At 39.9% G+C, this 23,112-nt stretch overlaps 1 protein-coding gene across 3 annotated transcripts in view; it reads right to left on the bottom strand.

Moving 5' to 3' along the window:
* Positions 1-430: 430 nt before the first annotated feature.
* The window catches only part of ENPP3 (ectonucleotide pyrophosphatase/phosphodiesterase 3), an 89,947-nt gene continuing 67,265 nt past the window's right edge, over positions 431-23,112 (bottom strand). For all 3 annotated transcript variants that reach the window (XM_065588647.1, XM_005280281.4, XM_042848172.2), the window contains 11 exons: positions 22,628-22,755; positions 20,107-20,173; positions 17,436-17,523; positions 16,267-16,439; positions 16,126-16,183; positions 15,187-15,341; positions 7,509-7,647; positions 6,199-6,276; positions 4,468-4,600; positions 2,065-2,221; positions 431-742 (listed from right to left, as the gene is read on the bottom strand). In XM_065588647.1, coding sequence (XP_065444719.1) covers positions 569-742; positions 2,065-2,221; positions 4,468-4,600; positions 6,199-6,276; positions 7,509-7,647; positions 15,187-15,341; positions 16,126-16,183; positions 16,267-16,439; positions 17,436-17,523; positions 20,107-20,173; positions 22,628-22,755 — 1,350 coding nt within the window. In that variant the 3' untranslated portion in view covers positions 431-568. The remainder of the gene's footprint in view (positions 743-2,064; positions 2,222-4,467; positions 4,601-6,198; positions 6,277-7,508; positions 7,648-15,186; positions 15,342-16,125; positions 16,184-16,266; positions 16,440-17,435; positions 17,524-20,106; positions 20,174-22,627; positions 22,756-23,112) is intronic.

Genomic DNA, 23,112 nt, shown 5'->3' with positions numbered 1-23,112 from the left:
GTATACTAAGAGAAAAGTGCCCCCCGGGGGGTGGGGGGGTTCACTCTCTGGGGTGTAATTGCCATTAAAGCTCTCCTCTGAGAGACATACAGAAGAAATTGTAACGGAGGTAAACAGTTGATGGTTTGTTTAATATTTTCTTTTCCTTTCTTTAATAAAAAAACATAGCCCTGGTTAATAACTATGATTATTTTGTTTCATCTTGATCATGGTGTCCTGTAAGGTATATAAAAGAACCACTGTGACTAAATAGTGAGAACCACATCCCTGAGTTGGCAGTAAAAAAAACCACTAGTAGGAGCTGGCCTACCAGTTTTTGTTTCTGTAGACTAAATATTTTTAGTAATTTTTAAAATAAAATTACCTGGCAGTCAACAATTTAAAACTACCCATTTCAATCCCATACTGAATAACGACAAAAGACTGAAAATTTGAGAAAAAGCATATAAAATTATGTTTCTTGTATTACAAGTTTGTTTTCTTGATCAATTGAAGAGCTGTAGTAGGTTTTTCTTTGCAGGAAACATTGATTTACTTGGATTTATTTGTCCAAGTTACTGACACATGCTCAGTTAATGATAGTCTCAAATGTTGGCAAAAACGTCTTTAGCTGTAAAATTTCAGAGAGAGGCTGATTTCTGTCCTGGTAAAAGTCAAGCCCAGTTACAAGCTCCACATCTCGAATACGTGCTGCATGAGCCTGAACTCTTTCTTCAACCCACTGGGACTCTGGTTGCCCATCCTGCCAAAGCAAAATGAGCAAAGTTCAAACACTGGTTATTCCTTCACATGTTACCAAACAACAGAATAGCCTTGTATGGCATAAGGGCCTTCACTTGAAAAAGCTCTTTCCACGCTCGTCCTGGAAATCTCTGTAGTCTGGCATTTGGATGCCTGGTTTGAATTGGATCAAGTGGATGTTTTCTCTCATTCCTGAGATCAATTTACTCTACTGAACAGATATTGCTGTTTCCAATGAGTTACACTCCACTTAATTGATTATTTTGGCTGAATAGTGGAGTGTGAGAATAGACTGTATAGTATAACTCCAGTACTAGAGCCATCTTTTGAGGAATGACCTGTATTTTGGGAGAGAATTGTAAGCAAACAGAACTGACAAAGAAGCAAAATGCTGCTGATAAATGGTTCTTGACGTTTCAATGGCCCTTTAACTACAAAATATAATGGAATCACATTTTCACTTGCACTTACAAATCAGTATAGTCTTATCTACTGTCTACATTAAGTACTGCCCAAAAAAATCAAAGTAAACTAAAGTATAAAGAGTAATGGTCCAAAACACTATAATGTTTGTACTATTACTATAGATTTTTTTCATAAAAGGATGGTAACTTATTTTTCCATTATCATCTCCTTTTTACTATGTACTGTAAGTGTATCACTAAACATCAAGGCTATTGGTTATTAATTTCAATCTCAGAAGAAGCATTGATGTAAAAGTACACTATCTGATATCAGCCAAAGACAAATAAGGAGTAATATTTTCCATAGCTGTGCTGAAGGGAGTAACCCTGCTAATGCTATTACACCATTAAAATGGTCTAAGAACAAGTTTTATTCTTCAAAAAGGTGCAGTGATCCCACCCTGCAAATAGAGAGAGCTGATCTATGTCACCTCTAATCTGTAGCTCTTCCCAGCCCTGCTACATACTCCCCACTGCCAACTGCTGAATGATAACTGCTCTGAGTCCATCAGACCCACAGGATCCTTCTTTTCTTCCTGCATGGCTGGCTAGCTGCTTCTCTACTTAGCTGTCTCACTCTCTTCAGTCTGCCTCACCTGCTCCACATCCTGCTGCCCCAGCGTCTCACCCGCCCAACAATCTTTGCAATTTACAGCTGCTACCACTCACCTGACAACACGAACAAGCCCCTCACAAGCTGCCACTAGTTCCATCCTTCACTCTTGACTGTTTTTTGTTTAAATCAAGAATGACTGAGTTAAATACACTGGAATCTAAAGACTTCCACCAGAAACAATTCTGTAGGAATCACAGCTCATGCACACACAGTGTGCAGAGACATGCACAAAATCATACTTACAGCACAGCTTTCACTGTTGTCAGGTTGATGAGGAATGATAAAAGACAAAACATCCAAGGAGCCCGCACAGTTCAGTGGTGTATTGGACTGGTTCTTACAGCTGGTCAGCACCACAAAGTAGTGGGTCGGGACAGGGATTTGTGTGTTGTTTATGTGTCTATAAAAGAACGTTAATTAAGGGGTAAGTTTGATCATCAACGGAATAAAACAGGAGTGAGCAAACTTTTTGGCCCAAGGGCCACATCTGGGTCTGGAAATCATATGGTGGGCCAGGAATGCTAATGAAATTGGGGATTGGGGTGCGGGAGGGGGTGAGGGCTCCGGCTGGGGGTGCTGGCTGTGGAGTGGGGCCAGAAATGAGGAGTTCAGGGTGTGGGAGGGGGCTCCGGGCTGGGGTAAGAGGTTGTGATGTGTGGGGGTGAAGGCTCGGCTGGCGGTGAGGGCTCTGGGGTGGGGTTGGGGATGAGGGGTTGGGGGTGCGGGAGGGGGTTGGGGTGCAGGCTCCTGGTGGCGCTTACCTCAAGCAGCTCCCGGAAGTAGCAGCAGCATGTCCCCCCTCTGGCTCCTATGCGGCAATGCGGCCAGGAGGCTCTGCGCGTTGCCCCATTCGCAGATGTCGCCCCTGCAGCTCCCATTGGTCACGGTTCCTGGCCAATGGGAGCTGTGAGGGTGGCGCTTGGGGCTGGGGCAGCATTCAGAGCCCCCTGGCTGCCCCTACGCGTAGGAGCCAGAGGGGAGTCACGCGGCGCCATGTCACGCATGGAGCGGGGTAAGCCCCAAACCCCACTCCCTGGATGGAGCGCCAGAGCGGGGCAATCCCTGGGCCCCACTCCCTGGTGGGTGCTCAAGGGCTGGATTAAAATGACTGAAGGGCTGGATTCAGCCCCCCGGGCTGTAGTTTGTCCACCCCGGCATAAAAGATAATATACTGTACAAGCACTGAAGTCAATGGGATTGTATTTGTATACATACACATCAATGCAGAATTTCACCTTTAAAAAAAAAAAACTTGAAAACAGCCTTTTATATAAATATATCTCTAGTTTGACTGAATATCTGTATAAAGCACTACTCCAGCAAGGTAAGTAGCTCTAAAAGCATTTTAAGCATGTGATTGTCCCACTGACATCAAACGGACTACTCACATGCTTAAAGTTAAGCATGTGCTTAAGTGCTTCGCTGGATCAAGACCAAAATGCACTGCACCTTGCAGGATCAAGCCCCATATTTGCATTTCATTCTGTTAACAATTTAAAATATAATTAAGTTTAAATTGCAAAAATTAAAGAGAAAATTAGAGTGGCAGGGAGGGTTGACAGTGCCTAACCTGAAGTGCCATGAAGAAAATGACACCTGGTAACCTGCTGTAGAAAGCTAAATCAGTTTAGGATTCACAAATAAAAGTTTCCCCACTCCAGTATGACAGTCATCCCTGTGTCGGGCCTTAGCCTTTGAGGTGCTGAGTGACTCCTGGATGTGCTGTACACCCTCACTTCCCACTGACAGGCACTTTATACATAGTATGACTAAATGTGCAGAATGAAACATGTTTGTGAAAAATTGTAGACAGTGTTATGTGGTTGTCTGGGCATTACAGCATATTAGTTAGAAGGAATCTCCAGCCTGTCATCTAGTCCACCCTCCTGCATTACGGCAGAACTGATTTCACTATTCCCAAAACATCCTTGATAGATGTGGTATTAAGTCTAGCCTTGAATACAGCATCTCCAATGACATCAGTTCCACAAGCTATTAGCCAAGAAGGTGAGGGATGCAACCCCATGCTCTGGATGTCCTAAACAATGAATTGCCGGAAGCTGGGGCTGGAGCATAGGGGATGGATGACTCAGAATTTCCCAGTTCTGTTCATTCTCTCTGAAGCATCTCACATTGGGCATTGTCCGAGACAGGATACCGAGCTTGATGGGTGGTTGGTCTGACCCAATATGGCCATTTTTATGTTCCAATGTTGCAGAGGCCTCCCCCAAAAAGTGGGCTTCCCCTACATTTCCATGGGAACCAGATCAGAGTTGCCATCTTACATCACATGCACCTGCAACAGCATATGGTTAGTACACTGTTTATCTGATAGGTGTATGTAGTGTCTGTCTGTAGGTATGTAATTGTTATGACTATTTTCTCTGTATTGCAATTTTAAGTTCCCAAGGATTCTGCCATTTTGTGAATAAGCATTATATGGAGAGGATACACTCTGTGCTCCTCTCATGGATATTTTACTTTTGATCTTTCTTGTTTCTCTTAACCTATAACACAAGTCATTCAGCCTGAAAGAATATGGCTGGAATGGTATGAAATATGGTTGAAATATGGAAAACGTAACAGCAAATATATGTGAAATAAGCCAAAGTTTGACCCTTCTCTCAGTTACCTTTTTGTACTTACTGTGTAATTTCATGAAGAGCATCAAAATGGCCATCATAATTGTAATCAAACACTGGTCCACTGATCACATTCAGTCCATTCCTCTCTCCAGCATACTTTAGAAGCAGCACATCATGGAAATAGTTCCATATCTCTGTCATAAAATGATAGTTGAACATAATTAATACCAGTACATAATTAATACCAGTTCCAAAATGTTCTACATCTATTACATTAATGAGCTTGTGATTATTTTTTCACTTTTTGCCATAGGCAAAGAATGAAAATATAGCACATCTTCCAGGCTAAACTGCCACAACTTCTTCTATATTTTATAATTTTTTGGAATATTTCACTTTTTAAGCAAATTTTGAGGGAAACTGTTGTATTGATACAACCAAGGTCACCTATGGAAGTGTGTGATAAAGGCTATGTCATTGCAAGCTTCTCCACACAGTCCAGCGATATGGCTCAACCTGAATTTGTAAAGAACAACTCTTGAACTGAGAGGACAGTTCATTTTCAATGCCTATCAGTTCTTGGCATCTCTGCTGAGACTACTGACAAAAGTGCCAACTGGTGCTAGCTGAGATGGTGATTTTTGGGATGTGGATATTTGTTCACAGGAACTAGTCTGAGTCAACTGAACACATTTCAAATACCAGTAGGCCATTTAACTTATTTTACCTGTGTAATTTAATTAGACATTTATCTTTACAATGTAAACTAGTGATAATAGGTGCACAGTTATAGACAGTGTGGCTAAAAATACACTCTTTTCTATTTACTTCTTACTGATATACCTGTAATCTATAGTCTGCAGTAACTGGCCAGTGAGTTTTATATTTCTTGTGACAGGGTGTTCTGTCTCTCGTTATTTATTTTCCCTTCAGGATTCAGGTCACTTTGCTGTTCTGGGTTTCTTTGTTTTATGTGGTATGAGTGAATGGGATATGAATGAACTGTGAAAAGCAGTCCAGTCATTTTTATTTTCTCTCTTTTTTCTATTACTTGCTGTAGCATTTTGTATATTTCTCCTTTGTCTTAGAAAACCAGCACTGGACTATTAGACAAAACATGCATCTGTAGACAAGTTATAGCTCATGGTTACTAATAACTGGAAGCAAGGATAGATGGATGGGAATAACAGGGTTCATTATAGTTGTACACAAGCACATCTGCCTGATATGCATTTTCCAAATAAAGGTCCAGATTTTCTGGTTCGCTGAGATACTGCGTGGTGAAGCAGGGGCAGTGTCATAGAGCTGGTTACTAATTCCAGCCTGTCTACTTCTCTTGCATGGGGTCAAGAGAAGATAAAAGAGGAGCCAGCTACTCCATCTATACACCTACTGGAGATTTCCCCATACCAGCAACAGCTTTGCAGGCAGTCTCTACTTCCTCAGCACCACCTGAGTGGTTCAAAGAGAGTAGTGAGGGGCAAAGAATCTCCCCAAAGTCTAGTAGTAAGGAATTCAAACACTAATATATTCCAATTAGCAAGAGGCAGTTTTAAGTAGGATTGTCCAGAGAAAAGCGTAAAGGAAATGAATACAGTGGATGGTTTTAAAATCTTCTATGGCTATTAAAAAAAAACACTTTTTAGTGCAGTTGTACTAGATCTGATATACTGAATATGATCAGTTAAGAAAAGAATTTTTAAAATATTTTATTTTTTTCTTAATTTTCTTTAGTCAATTATCATTTAATAAACTGCAGGAAAATGTTCAGTAGAACCTTTTGAGAACCTACTTTTGAATTCTTCATACATGGGGACCATATTGCTGGTAAGTAAGGCATCATATTGTTCTGGACCAGTTGCATTGAAATCTATAAAAAAAGAATGAAACATGCATTAATGACTGATCTGATATAGGAAGATGTTTCTCTTCCTTTCTCTTTCATCTGATATAGGAAGATGTTTCTCAATGTGCAGTTTATGTATCCCTGCAGACAGAAGGCAAATTATTGCAGGTAATTAAAATCTCACATTAAATTTGTGAACTATATAAATATAAACACATAAATACACCTCTACCCTGATATAACAGCGACCCAATATAACACAAATTCGGAGGGAGGGGTGCACACTCTGGCAGATCAAAGCAAGTTCGATATAATGCGGTTTCACCTATAACGCAGTAAGATTTTTTGGCTCCCGGGGACAGTGTTATATCGGTGTAGAGGTGTAATACATAATTATATATACAAACACACAGATGTTTGAACAGGATTGGGGGCTTGTTCTGTAATACTGGAAAATATTACCCTGGGATAGACAACAAAAATATCCCTTACACCCCAATAAAAGGTCTCCCTCCTCCAAATTTCGGAGAAAAATGTAATCTGTGAGGAATGGCAGGGAGGAACCATTAGCACAAAGTATGCCACATCTATTCCCCAGGATTTAGTTTACTGCCTCAAGCCTATTCAGATTTTAGCAACCTATATATTTTAAAAAATATATGCATTGACTTGATATATTTATATTTCAATGAACTATTCTAGAATACATTTTTTCCCACTGGGAAGCAGGTCCCCAAGAAAAGATTGCTCAGATGTACCAAACTGTGTGGTACCTTTGTGATGGGTAAAAAAGGGCTATGGGCTGACAACAACTGTTTGACTGCTGGGAAACTAACCCTTCCAATACATCCAAACTAACATAAAAAAAATCAGAATTTACATGGAGTGACACCACATGGGCCAGATTCTTGACTGCACTCTGATCTCTTTATGTCACTCTGGTCAGTTTTCATCACAGCCAGCATGTCTTCCATTTTTAAAGTAAACCTAAATCTTCTGAACTGAAAATATTTGGGTAGGATTAGAGTCGCTCTGTAGGTGGCTGCTGCAAAATGTATTGACTTTATAATAGCAATTCTGCTGCTTTTGGTCAATGCACAGCCACTGTAAACCTCTATTTTTTATTTTTATTTTTTTTGCACAGCACACGTTACCAAGCAGGTTGCTTTGGTGTTGTAGATATGCCTTAAACACAAACCCACATCCAGCTGATTAAGATTTTCTAAAACACTAGCTATAAAAAGAATCCTACTGACTGGGCGGATACAGGAACCCGTGGGTGATATTCAGGTCTAGCTGGTAGTCGGAGCAGTTTTGGCTTTGAGTAGCAGGGATTCTAACATCAGCCCGCAGACAGTCTGGAACAGTGGAAGGAAGCGAAGATGCGTCTGCCTGCTAAAAGGAAAAAGTGGGGAAATAGTGTTACACCCACAGTTGTGGCTAACCTTATGCCCTGTATGGTTTGTGACTTCTTAGAATGGTTTTCATTGAATCTTTTCCTATTTTCATAATGAATCAGCTCAATGCAAGTAATGGAAAATTATGTTTTCTGGAGAGTGTTTTTCCTTGGTCCTTCTGTTTTTCAGTAATCCAATTAGAAAAAACCCTTAGCATGGTGTAAAATTGTAGTAGCAAGGCTAAGGTAGTATCTTAGCCCAAAAAGGTGACATTTTTGGCCCATTCAGCTCTCTAAAAATAATTTCACTTCCTACTGCAGGGCAGTTAACATGTGAGAATCACATACTGGCTGATGTTATTTTAGCCATATCCAGATGGGATAAGCAATGACACCAAGAAACTTTATGGGCTAGATTCTCAAAAGCTATAAATCAGTACAACTCCTTCCACTTCAATGAAGAGATGTTAATTCACACCAGCTGAAGAGCTGACCCACGACATTTCAATTCTAATTTCGGTATTTACAACTGGTAGGATTGCACCCACGACAACACTAGAATTGTACTTTATCTGCACAACTGTATTTTATTTTTCAGCAGCAGCTCTTACTTCCATTTCATTTCTTCTCAGTTTTGTTAAGAAAAGTATTTTATTTGATATGAGGATATAATTAATTATATCCATCTTTCATAGCTAATGAGATTTCGTCTCTTTTATTTTTAACACTACATGTTGAGGTTTTTTGATGTGGTTTTTGTTTTTGTTTTAATAATCTAGGAAGCAGCCTAAGCTTTATAAACCTTTATTAGACAGAAAGAGGACAGATGTAGTGCAACAGCACTTTTGATCTGTTCAAGGTGAACTGCAGTCGGGGAAATCATGCTTGTGCCTCTTTTTTGCACTTTGTTTAGAAGTATGAAAATCTCTGTATGTGTCCATCCTATGTTCTAGGTGCACATTACATTGAAGCAATATAATGTAAAGGATAAAAAATTATCCATCAGCAAATATAAGCCACAATCCTGCACTGAGATCCACTAATTTGAACATCTAGCCCCAGAGGGTGTCTTGCTGAAGTCAACAGGGATCCACATGGGTGCAAATCTGCATGTTAGCAGATCCGATTGTGGACCAGGGACACAATGAGAATTCTAACCTAAATCACTATAGCCCTCCACCTGCACCTTCTCCAAAAACCTGGGGGGGAAATATGGAGTTTGCAGCACATATAGAAAGTGAACAAATCCAGGCTCTGGCAGACTCAAGGGGAACCTGTGATCTGAAGTCAAGAACAACTACGGAGAACACCTTTCCTCCCCACCCACCTCTGCAGTGCTCTCCTGCATGTTGCAAGGAATTCCAGCTGAAGCATGTCCACTAACTGGGACAGTACATCATGAGGAGAGAAATGATCTCTTAGGAAATCAGGCCCAAAACTATTTAAGGCTCTGTAGGTTAACATCAATACCTTCCAATTTCATCTGGAAACTTATTAGAAAAGTGTAGTACCTGGTGTAAAGGTGGAATTGTTTCCAATGTGAAACTCCACTTAACAAGCAGGTGGAAACATTTATAAGAACATCAGAATGGCGATACTGGGTCAGACCAATGGTCCATCTAGCCCAGTATCCTGTCTTCTGAAGGTGGCCAATGCCAGGTTCTTCAGAGGGAATGAACAGATCATCAAGTGATCTATCCCCTGTCGGACAGTCCCAGCTTCTGGCAAACAGAGGCTAGGGACACCATCTCTGCCCATCTTGGCTAATAGCCATTGATGGACCTATCATCCATGAACTTATCTAATCCTTTTTTTAACCCTGTTATAGTCTTGGTCTTCACAACATCCTCTGGCAAAGAGTTCCACAGGTTGACTGTGAAGAAATACTTCCTTTTGTTTGTTTTAAACCTGCTGCCTATTAATTTCATTTGGTGACCCCTTGTTCTTGTGTTATGAGAAGGAGTAAATAACACTTCCTTATTCACTTTCTCCACACTAGCCATGATTTTATAGACCTCTGTCTTATTCCCCCTTAGTCATCTCTTTTCCAAGGTGAAAAGTCCCAGTCTTATTAATCTCTCCTCAAATGGAAGCCGTTCCATACCCCTAATCATTTTTGTTGCCCTTTTCTGTACCTTTTCCAATTCCAATATATCTTTTTTGCGATGAGGCAACCAGATCCTGCACGCAGTATTCAAGATGTGGGTGTACCATGGATTTAAATAGAGTCAATATGATATTTTCTGTCTTATTATCTATCCCTTTCCTAATGATTCCCAACATTCTGTTAGCCTTTTTGACTGTCGCTGCACATTGAGTGGATGTTTTCAGAGAACTATCCACAATGACTCTTAGATCTCTTTCTTGAGTGGTAACAGCTAATTTAGGCCCCATCATTTTATATGCATGGTTGGGATTAAGTTTTCCAATGTGCATTACTTTGCATGTATCAATATTGATCAATATAAATATTATCAATATCAATTGATTAATATCAACATTATTAATAGCTTCAGTTTCTGAATGGTCTCTAAGCATAGCCCTATGTGGAGCTTATTACAGGAATCTAATCACAAGTTGACAAATACATGAATAAATGCGGCAAAGACCATCTTGGAGAGAAAGTGTCATTTTTTCTCACCAAGCACAGATGAGAGTGTGCTCATAACTATGGCTGCTCCCTGAGCATCCAGGAACAGCCCAAGATCTAATACCACACCTAAGTCACGCATCTGGGCTACAAATGGCATTCAAACTCTCCCAATCAGAGGAACCAATATAAATCCCACCAACTGTTCTGGCAGCTTGTCCTAAGCCACCAACATTATTTCACTCCTCTCCAGATACACAGTAATTCTCATCCAAGCCTCAAATGTATATAGATAGTGGGTTATGTATTCTACTGCTCCAGCCAAATCAAAAGAATAGAGATGTAGAGCAAATTGTCATCTGCATATTGAATATATCACAGACCATATATCTTCACTAACTCTCCCAGTCACCTCATCTAGTGGGAAGGGTGATAATATAGATTTCCATTGTACTTTGCAGGAGAGAACTCTCAAGGTGGAGAAATAAGTACCCACAAAAACCTTTGTGTTCTCTCAGAAAGATAAGAGAGGAACCACTCAGCTCTGTAACAGTCTTGCTAGGCTCCACAACCAAATCAACAAAACTTCATGATCAGCAGTATCAAAAGCTGTTGACAATAATAATCATCAGTGATACTTTATCCTCACCCTTTGCTAGAAGGAGAGTCCCAGCTAATCCAATCAATCCAGTGTCTGTCTCATACCCAAATGACTATGGCCAAAGAAACTGGAAGATTTCAGAAACCATCACAGTTGCTCAGCCACAACCTACTCAATGGCTTCCCCGTCCCCCAAAAATGGGAGATTTGCTATTGGTCAATAGTTAGGCAGAATTGACGTATCAAGAAGTGGTCCCTTAAGCAATGCTTCTCTTTGATAGCCTCTTTAAGAAATCTCTTTCTTCATAAACTACACAGACAGACAATCTGTTACAACAGGTTAAACTCAGAAGAAGACTTTCATCACTAGATCTATAGCTGTATCCTCTCTCATTTCCTCTATCTCAGGTCACATGGTGAACCATAGTGACCTGTGAAGAAAAAACAGTTACAATGACTTTAGAAAACTACTCCATAGATAAAATTACGCAATCCATTCTCCAGTTTATGTTACAAGAATAGGATTTTTTTAAACAACCTAGTAATTAATGTTTCCAGATGCATAATTTATTTTCATTACATGACAAAGTAAATATAGTATTCCGCAGCTGTTATGGTCTGTCATGTCAATTTTCAGCCACTTCCAGGAGGGTTTTTTTGAGGTAATACCAGCAGAAAAAATACTTAAACCACAAAAAACAAAGATCCCATAAACCCAAAGCCCCAAAGCCTTTTTTTCATAAATCATAAAATACCAAACAAGTCTCAAATCTGTTTTCATCACAGTGCAGTAAAGATCAGACTCTTTAAGGATAAGATTCAAAAGCTAAACTAATTTACAATAGTTTTATACTAAACAAAAAATCCTTGCTATTTTCTTTAGCTACAAACATAGTCTAGAGTCATACCCACAGGAACTACAGCAAACTCAGAAAGGCAAATAAAATTATAGTGTTCTAGTGTGCAAATTCAACTCACAACCAACAAAATATTACAAAGCTTTGAATTCTACCCCACAACAGAATTAGCATTCCAGCCTGTTACATGCTGATTGGGTGGGAGAGGTGGGTGGATTGATGCAACCATTTCCTTCCTCTCGAGGAGATGAGTATGTTACCTCAGAAATGCATTCCAAGCACCAATAGTTTAAATCTTAGATTTTCCTCTAAATCAAAGTCACAGGTAACAAAAAAGCCAGCTGCTGTGATTGGTATACTGTCTGTAATAATAATATAAATATTTGTGACAGCTTATTAATATCCACTCAGAAAGAATTGTTTATTCATAACACTGCTAATCACACACAAAGAAAATTACATATAAGAACTTTTAGAACCAGATTTTTGGCCCTGCACTTGCCCCTTTGCACTGATCTTGATTAACCAGCCACCTGAGGGAATCCCCAGGAGACAGTCAGCAAAGCCTCAGCCTGCTTCATTTTGTCATCCTGCTTGAGTCTCTCTGTATCTGTCTGAGTCAGAAACACACCAACCTAGAGGCATTGCTAACCACTCAGCATTGTTTCTCCAGCTTATAGGTAACCGCAGGATGTACTCCTCGGTTAGAGGAAAACCATCTCCATGGACCTTGGAATCTCCATGGTATTGTGCCCAAAGCATAAAAGCAGAGACAGTTATTGTAGCCACCTAGCACTCATCTATTGGTAGAAATAATGAGGCTTTTGGCCTGCTTTCTCATCTTAGAAACTCCTATTTCTTTGGAAAAGTTATATTATATTTAGTTAGCAAAACACAACTGCAATTAACCATGTAGGTTTAGAAAATAAGCCAGTATGCAATCTGATCCTTACGTTTGTAACTTTTCTCCATTGTTATTGTCTTTAACATAATTAGAGGGGTATTTTTTACAATACTATTTCATAACTTTTTGATAGAAGGCAGAATCTGTACTACTGATTCTTGGTTGTTATAGTCCATTCCAGACACCTCAGTGCCTTTTTATTCAGTGCTCATCTATGATGCAGCCTGAACTTCTATGAGAAACACCCACAGCTGCATTACCTTTGAGTTAAGGCTGGTCAAAATTTTTCCATCAAAACTGCTTTTACCACAGAAAATGGGGTTTTCAATAAAACATTTTTAAAGTGCTTTCTTTGAAAATGTTTGGGGTTTTTTGGAAAAGAACTTCCTCCAAAATTGACACTGGTACAAGGAGAAGACACATACATATATCATGCTATATAAACAAAGCACAGACTTCCCTTTAGCTGGAAAAATCTATTTTAAAATTATTTCCTGTGTGGAATAAAAGCGGGTTAAATTATAGAGGGGAAAGTGTGTAAACTCACACTAGTTTTGCCAACCCTGTGAACCTCCAAACAATTGGTTCAAGAGATTCATGGAAGCATGAACTCTACAAGGTTCACCCATCCCCAGTTATAATTATATCATTTATCAATCATACTGCTTAGGAATTGTAAATACATGGAGTATATTTGCAACAGAAACTGCATTTGTATAAACTATTCAGTAGGTTTGTATATTTTTTGAAAGCTTTCTTGGCAGAGAAAGATAATAATAAGCTTAAGAAAAATTACAAGGACCCATTCTTAGAAATTAGTTTGACTTTTTTCTCAGGAATTGATAGGCAAATTGGAGCCCATGTGCACGACTACCACTGAATGGCCAAGAGACAGCACTTATCTTTTGGTTTTAGTTGTGTTTATTTTCTCATTTATTATTATTTTCTCTCATTGTTCATATTCCCCTCCTTTGCCCTGTGGGACTGTGTAGTAGTTTTCACTCAATGGCCAGCAGGCCTAGTGGGCAGGCCATGGCTCAACAGTCCCTTCACCCCCCAAAGTCCTGGCATGGAGGAAGGGGAGGAGGTAGGGGAACCCAGGACCTGGCCCAAGTACAGTCTTGGTCACCTCTTTCTGATGCAAGTGACCAGCTTCCCTTGATCCACTTCCTACATCCCCGCTCTCTCTTCAATTTGGTGCATAGGCACCCCCTCAACATGGAGTTCCCAATCAGTGTCAGCAGTTCAGTCAGTCAGATAAGCATTCCTCAACTCTCTTCCTAGTTCCCAGTTATTTTCCCTCAGCAGGGAGAAAGAAAGGGGAAAAAGATCAGTTCCCTATCCTCCCAGTTGAGTCTTGGCCACAGTCCAGACCCCTTCTTGTGGGTCGCTTTGCCTCCAAAAGCTGCAAACCAACTACTTCTCCTTCATTTTCTTTCCCCCCGCCCATTCCCAGACTGACAGAGTGAGTCCCCTTTTGAGCAGATCCTCCATTTGGAGTATGCTTCACAGCTGCTGAGGGGCAGGGAAGGGCCTGCTTTGCCCAGTACTGCTTCTTCATTCCCTGCAATTTTGACACTCATGGCTTGCTCATGTCAGCTGACTCAAGCTCACAGGACTCAGGCTAAGAGGCTGTTTAATTGCAGTGTAGACATTCGGGCTTGGGCTCCAGCCTGGACTCTAGGACACTGTGAGATGACAGCGTCCCAGAGCTTGGGATGCAGCCCGAGCCCGAATGTGTACACTGCAATTAAAGAGCACCTTAGCTCGAGTCAGCTGGCATGGGCTGACATTAATTACAGTACAGACAGACCATTAGTCTCTGTGTTAGGTCTGTAAATGCCCTCACAGACTGGAAGGCAAGTTCTGTGCCTTTGCTTTCCTATCCTGACTACTTATTTATTTTACAAAAACAGGTTTAGTTGAACCAACTTAACTCTTGTGCTTTGATCTTTGCATCTTTTGTGCCCCTATCAAGTGGCCATTTTCACATTTTAAAATAATTTTTAGGGTATTCAAGGTACAATTAGTTTTGATTATTTTACAGGTTGTTTTTCAAGATATGCTAGATTTAGACAATTCAGGTGTGTTTAAAAAGCATTACAAATACGTTGCTTAAACCCCCTGCCACCACTTGAAACCAAACACTAAACTGGAATTGTATTGCTTTGGGGCAGTTAAATAAAATTCCATCTTTCCATTACCAGACACCAAGTAAACTCAACCTGTTTTGTTCTCATAAGAAAAAATATTACATTGCAAGAAAGAAATTGTCTGGAAGAGTCATATAATGTCCCCTGGTTCATAACCAATTTTAAATATATGGAAATATACCTATCTCATAGAACTGGAAGGGACCCTGAAAGGTCATTGAGTCTAGCCCCCTGCCTTCACTAGCAGGACCAAGTACTGATTTTGCCCCAGATCCCTAAGTGGCCCCTTCAAGGACTGAGCTCACAACGCTAGGTTTAGCAAGCCAATGCTTAAACCACTGAGCTATCCCTCCCCCCTTTTCCTAATGAATGCTCTACATTTTCAGAACAGTGGGTCATTCCATTATGAATGGTAAGTATATTTGATAACCTACAGTTTTGTTGACAGTGTACGCACTCCACAGTGGCATCCAGATGTTGTGACTGTATCCACTCACATACTGGTGATGGTGAAGAAGGCAGTAGGTGTTTTGCTTCTGTAGAACTCTAGGTCTCCCATAGGGCAAATTATAGGTCTCTGCCTTCTTTACTAGAATGTAAACAATAGTTACGGAATTTTGTACTTGTGAAAAAAAAATTCTTGACAGAAATGCATATGGGATGAGGAAAAATATACACGAAACAAAATGACGTTTTAATGGACTAAAATGTGTACAATCTAATTAAGTATAAAACTGTTTATTAAGGATCTGTACTTGTGGATATTTGAAATTGTGGAACAATATCTTTCACGGTATGTTAAAAATACATAAGTTACTCAAGTATGACAGAGGAAATATCACAAAAATCCAGGGCTTGATTTTCCTCTAACTTATTCTAAGTTTACACTGATACAGCTCTGTGGACGTCAGGGTGTCAGTGAAGTAAGAATCAGGCCCTAGCTGACTATGAAGTGTTATATAAACCAAGTGCCAAGAACATCCACCAAAAGAACCCAGTTATGCCCCCAGAATTGTGTGAACAGATGAAGGACAAGAGATGGCTGAAAGGCTGGGAACAGTAGTTTTATCTCCTGTTTTCCTAAAGTACTTTGGGACTGATCCAAAGCCCACAGAAGTCAATGGGTATCTTTCCATTAACTTTAATGGGATTTGGATCAGGACCCTAAGGAGAATTGTTGCAGTAAAAGATTCTCAACTAACTTCTTCTCCATAGACAGGAAAGAGAAAGGGGGAAATTACTAATTATGGGCAAGATTTGGTCATCCTTACTTACCTTCAGTTGCACTTTACTCTGCAAATAGTCCCATGGAAAGCAATAATATAAAATTTAAAAAACACAAGGGCATAGATTTTAGATCACCAACAACTTACTTTCTTCTGTGGTGAGATTTAATCTTTCATTTATTGCTTCCAATATGCCTGAAAATGCCTGTAAAATATAATATTAAAGATTGTTCAGAAAGAATTCATGTTCTGATTGATTAAAAACAAAACTCTGGACCCATTACTTACTAGTGAGGCACATGTGCAACCTAACTCATCCAGAGGAGTTGATGTGGTAAAGGGACATGAAGATGGAGGTGATTCTTCTTTTGAATGCAAGGGATTATAGAAAGGCGTCTTCAAAAGATGATTTAAACTGCCGTGAGTTCCATTGTTTGGTGCAGGTTTAATATGCAGCAGATCTGATTAAAGAGGTTACAAAACATTTGAATTTTTTGCAAAAACATCCTGATGCCCTACAGAAGAAAATACCAAGAGTTTCATTTGCCTGACAGCTACTCCTTTATGAATTTCTTCTAAATATGACAGTAGAATTTCAACTACCTGAACCACTTGGGCAACCACAGATGCACACGGATAATTGAAACACTGAATAATAAAAGGTTGAGTTTATCAGGATTCAACAAAAACAAAGCTGAAATAAATATTTAAAATATAATGCAGCACTGCAACAAACAATTAAGAAACTGGCTAATTAACCAATTGCTTAAAGTCAGGCAGTTGAGTTTGCAATTTGTTAAATATGGAGGGTCTAATAGTTTCCACAGTATAACATATCTGCTACATTTTATGTAAAGTTAAGCATTAAGGTGTTGCAGGCTGGTCATTTCTGGGTAGTTTTTACACTTTCAAGCGGTGTTGTAGGCATGAGATCTGATTATTTTTATTTTAACTATGTTACAGGTGTCATTATTTGAGACCATTACATTATATTATGAGGAGCACTTCATTTTATGTGATCTTTAAAAAAATTACAGAAAATTACAACCATAAACTTTGGGATACAGTGGCCTATCTAAAATTCTGACCAAGAGCTGCAACTATCTGCAAGATTTCTGTCCCAAGATGACCACAGGGAGCCCCCATATGAACTCAAGCATATTTGCAGCACATATATTTGTTAGGAGCACCTTTCCTCTTCATGATTCTTTCTCCAATCCTCCAATCAAGAAAATTTCCCTACTTTGCAGCTAATTTCTTGATAAGTGTGAGCCAATATACATAAATTTGAAATCTAATGTGACTTCTGTGGGTGGAGTGAGGCAATTGGTACAGTGTTGTTAGCTTCTGGTTGCATTCACTAATGTTTCTGTAATCTTTGTCTTAGCTCATAACATATTAGTATCTGAAAACCTGTTTGTGCATTACCAGCTGCAGTACTGGTTCTCTATACTCACCACACATTAGATTATAAATTTCTATGTTTTCAAAAGGTTCCACTTCAGTTTTTTCTTTAAAGCTTGGGCCATGTGCTATGAAGATAGCCTGGATTGTAATAATAAAAGTTGTTATCTAAAATAATTCAAACTAGAAAACAACATGAGTTAGATTTTAAGAGAAGTAAGAGGCAGATTCTGCATTCTGTCACAACAGTTAAAATCAGTGGGATTATTTTGATGTAAGAGAGCAGAATTTAGTCTTGCAAAAAATGCCTTAGGCACCTAACTACAAAAGTAGGTTACCAGCTGTGGGTCACAAGCAGGTAGGTGCCTCCCTGCAGCCAGGGGCAGCGGAAGCTTCCTAACAGAGGGGAGGCCACTGGCACCTGAACCATGGCCCCACCCCTCGCACCACCCCTTCCTCCCGAGGCCCAGCTCCCTCACCACCTCTTCCCCTCCAAGACCCTGACCCCTCCCCCCATCACTTGTCCTTTCAGCTGGTTAAAAGTGGGGGGCTATGGCCCCACCCCCCACCCCTGTTCCAGCACCCTTGCCTGCAGTCTATACTCAGGCACATCTCTCCATGACAGGGTCAGGGCTGAGTACACACCCGTGTCGTCAGTATCTCCCATTGGCTATCGTAGATGGCTCCCCACCTAATGTGCTGGCTTTTCTGAATTTCAAACTAAGGTGCCTATCTCTCTGCATGCATTCTATAGGGACCCTATGCACCTAACTCAGGCTTTGGGAATTGCTGTGTTGTTCCTGTGTTTTTGTAAGGCTTAAAAGTTACAATGCCTAAGTGAATCTAGCCCTAAGTGTCTTAGGCTCCTATGTCCCATTTTCAAAATTGATTTAGGCACTTAGGAGATTAAATCTCACCAAAAGTTGATTGGACTTACAATCCTAAACACTAAAGTCACTTTTGATAATGGGCCTTAGGCTCCTAAGTCACTTAGGGTATGTCTACACAGCATTTTGGAGCACACCTCCTAGCCTAGCTAGATAGACTCGGACTCACGCTAGTGCTCTAAAAATAGCTGCACAGACACCGCTTTGAAGTTGCAACTCAGGAGGAGCTTGGACTCCAAACCTCACCCCTTCTCCCTAGGCTTCAGAGCCTGAGCTCCAGCCCAAGCCACAACTTCAAAGCATTGTCTACACAGCTATTTTTTAGAGCACTAGCACAAGCATTGCAAACCCAAGTCTATCAATCCGGGCTAGGAGACTCACTCTAAAATGCTGTGTAGACATACGTTTATGAACATTTTTCTCTGCATGGCTACAGCAGCTAAGGTCCATGATCTGGGCTGCTGTTCACTAATTTATTAGAATCCCAAACCACAGCTGAATTTAGGATTCCACCTGAGGCCTGGGTCTACACTGAGGAGTTATACCATCACAGCTACGTCAATCAAGGGTGTGAAAAAACACACCCCTGAGCAACATAGCTATGCCAACATAACCCCCCAGTGTAGACACAGCTATGCCAATGGAAGAGAGCTTCTGTTGACATAGCTAACTTCATTCAGGGAGGTGGTGTTCCTAGACCAACAAAAAAAACCCTTCTGTTGATGCAGGGTGAGTCTATGCTGGCATAGTCTCTGTGGTATAGATATAGACTCAAATATTCTCAGAGGTTTAATTCAAATACCCCTTCGGGATGCTCAAATCATCACTTAAGAATTTATGTGTCTAAGAGTTAATGTGAGCATCCAAATATAGGTTTTGGACATACTATTAAAGCACTCGTTCATAAACTGAGCACAGAGTAGATGAACAGATGAACAAGGACTGAATCCTGAAACATATCTGTTACATGGAATAGGTCTGAAGCTTATTACCAATAAAGAATAGAGAAGGCCAAACAGGTACTTCTGTTTATTTTTTTTCCATAAAACAAAGGCAGGAGGACATCAAATGAAATTAAAGGAACCAAATTTAAAAGGGATAAATAGAAATACTTTTTATACTCAGTATACCTAGCCATTAAACTGTGGAACTTACTGCAGCAGGATATCATTGAGGCAAATAAGTGAATAAGTTCCATAAATTATTTAAATTTTTACATGAATAATAATATTATTTGCATTTAAACTAACTAGAATTAAAAACTTTAAGGACTGACAATTCTTAACTCTGAGGTTCTACTGTAGTACATAATCCTTCACTTTCTCACACTTCCTTTCTCAAAGTCTTTCTCATTTTTTTCTGCCCTCCCTATACTTAACAGTCAGATTGAACCATTATTCCCTAGTGCAGTAAAACTCAATAGGTATCACTATTACCAGTACTATTAAAATGAGAGCTGATCCTATCTAAAATTCAGTCTTTATAGATCAGCGAGCCGCAGCAGGTGGGAGACACAATTGGCCGGACCTGTGGACACGGCAGGTAAACAAACCGGCCCGGTCCGCTAGGGGTTTTCCCTACACAAGCGGCGTCCAAAGTTAACTTTAAGGGCACAATCATAGGACTTTGCAAGTACAATTGAGACCAGTCTGAACGTTTGATCCTGGGTACAAACTGTCTCCATAGAGAGTAGATTTCCAGGGTTAGATGTCTGAATGCCCATGTAAGAAAAATCAGATTGCAAAAATTGTCATATACTACACTGTGTGGCTTATTTACAGCAAATATGTAGTTGGCTATACAGTGGGATATGCGATTTGAGAAGCAAACACCTTACCTCCATACTTTTAAATTCATTGTCATAGCCATGATTACCTCCACCACAAAATGTATAATCTTTATTCCTAAGAAGAAACCATTTTATATTGTAAGTAAAAATGGTACAAATACAACAAAAATACTGGTTACCCCAAAAAATCTTCACTTTGGGTCACCCCCTGAGAGAAGAATTTTGCATAATATTTTGGTACTGATGGTTCTTATAAAAGAATGTTGCCTTTTGCAGAGACCTCTGCTTCTCTTGGGTTACTAAGGTTACTCTAACCAGGAATTTGCCCCAAGATTCTAGCTACTGTACAGTGCATTTATGCCTCTGAAATAATCAGAGCAAAAGGCTGACCTCCGAATTGGGAAGTTCCAAAAAATGCATCATCTGCTTGGGGCTAGTTTTATAATAGCTTTCCTCACTATTCACATCTTAAAACAAGACTTCTGCCTGGAAAACCCAACTATGTTAGTCCTCTTGGAACAATTTCAATCAAGACTACAGATGACTTTGCCTTGTGAGGGAGAATTTAAATTTAAATACATCATTCTAAAAATGTTTGCATTTTTTCTATAAATTGCAGCCTTAGTTTTGATTTTGTATATTAAATACAATAGAAATGTCATACCATTTGACTTACAATGAGTAGTACTTGAAAGGAGAAGACAAATATGAAAACACCCCAAAATAAATATTTCTCTTTAAATATCTAGGTCAAATATTGGACACTATTCAAAACAAAATATGAAGTCAAATGCTAAACAGGCATTTTACCCTTCTCTCAATAAAACTTAAGTTTTTAAAAAAGTATTAAATAAGATTACAGGAAAAATAAGTCCTCTGCTCAGAAACAGACAGAAGGTATTTAAGAGAAAAGAGAAAGAGAGTATCTTAAAAACCATCCAAGAAGCAGGAAAAGGTTTAACCATCTGGAGATCATTTAGGAATATGTATCTATATGTAAAATACTGTACAAAATATATTCCCAAAAGGTTTGGGCCAGTTGATCCAATAATAAGTGCAAGTAGAATTTGCACCTGTAGAGCATTTCCAACTGAAAGTGCAAATGGGATGAAAGGAGCTAACAATTTCTGACTTTCTAAGATTTTTCACCTTCATTTTTCCACATGAAAATTGGTACCCCGACACTATGCTTATAATTTATTACCACTGCACTCTGAGTGTACACACAATACACATTTTTTAAAATCTACTCCCATGTATTTACAGTGTGTGTATGTGTAACAGGGACAGACCCCGCTCGTCAGCAGGCGGGAGTGAACCTGGGACCTCTGGAGCTAAATGCATGAGCCTCTACTGCATGAGCTAAAAGCCAAGTGACTCTTAGCTAAGGCTGTGGAGCACACTCATTAATCTCTCTCTCTACACACACTCATTAATCTCTCTCTCAGTGCCACTAGATGGGACAGAACACCACATCCAGGCGGTGTGTGGGTTACATATGCCTACAACAGGGGTCCCCAACATGGTGCCTGCGGGTGCCATGGCCCCCACCGGGGTGTCTAAGTGCGCCCACGTACTGGCCAGTGGATAAGCATCCGCCGAAATGCCACCAATAAGCGGCGGCGACGCCTCTGGATGACGCTGCTTGCCGACAAGCAGCGTCATCCAGAGGCACCGCCGCTGCTTGTCGGTGGCATTTCGGTGAATGCTCATCCACCACCACGGTCCTCCGTGGCTCGTCGTCTAGCACCCGCCAGACGAAAAAGGTTGGGGACCACTGGCCTACAAGATATACAGTTTGTGTACACACATTATTATAAGCAACTACAACAGCTAAGATCACATAACTATTTCCATTCTAACCATCCCTTTTCCAGTTAATAATATCTTTCTAAATCATTCACTTTTTGATATATGTTTCAGGCTTAGTCTTTTCCCAAAGGTGATTTATTTTTTCAAGTTTGAGTAAAAATGCGGAAAATGTGGCAGGAAATAGACTTCCGCCATTACAAAAAGGGTCCTGCAAGATTTTGTTGAACTGCTCTGCGACGGGTATGGCTGGAGATAGAAAGTTAAAACTTGACAAGGTAAGAGTCCTAATTAAAAAGTGTTTTGAATATTTCAATGAAAACTGGCTTTGAATTGACAGAGTTATGAGCCTTTGAAAAACTGCAGCACTTTTTGCATGACGGATTCTCATTAATTGAGCATATAAGAAGCCAATTCTGTCAGCCCTACATGGTTAACTGATCTGATGGGACATTTAGTGAAGGTGAACAATGAACAAGACTTCAATTCCCCGCATTTACCATGATGATTTGAAGAGAAAACTCTATGCACACCAGGTAAAGTAGGGGATACCTGGCTTACACAGACACACACATCATTTCCTGCTATATAGCCTCCTAAACATTCAGCTAACTGCCTGGAAAAGCCAGCATTCTAAGGACCAACTATTGTCTTCAAGGCAAGAGAGGCAGTCTTAAATAGAAAGCAAATGATACATCTGTGAAGGAAATGAGACATCTTGAACGATAAGGGTAAGAATCAATTTACAGCCACAATTTACCTAACAGCCAACCACTGCCGGTCCACCATAAGATGAACTTTGTCAATGCGAATGTTGTTAGCATAATGGAATCGCTTTGGCAAGTTGGGTGTCAAGTAGGGTTTGAAATGTTGGTTGGGTTTTCGGCACTGAAAAACATAAGAAGGTCCAATAGTGTTAAGATTTGCACTACAACAAACACAAACACATCATTCAGCAATGGCCACAGATACTGTGGAGACTGGCACACTAAATATACTGTATATATTGATTGATAGCTAGAACAATATCTTCTTCACTGATATTCCACCACATTTTTGTCCCAGTTGATAATGGATAGTAAAATGTCTTACTTGGATCTGTGACATAGGCCTTTGACAAGATGTATTGTAAGTGTGTCAGTCCTTAGTAGGAGATTGTTTTAAAGTTATAGATAAGAACAAAAAACTTGTAATGGTAAAGATATTGGTATATGCAATGGCTAATGTTATTGGCATCCATACCAT

The sequence above is a fragment of the Chrysemys picta genome, chromosome 3, assembly GCF_011386835.1.
Source record: "Chrysemys picta bellii isolate R12L10 chromosome 3, ASM1138683v2, whole genome shotgun sequence".
In the NCBI taxonomy this organism is placed as follows: domain Eukaryota; kingdom Metazoa; phylum Chordata; order Testudines; family Emydidae; genus Chrysemys; species Chrysemys picta.
Note: the sequence above shows the minus strand (reverse complement) of the source record. Positions and strands in the feature narration are given on the sequence as shown.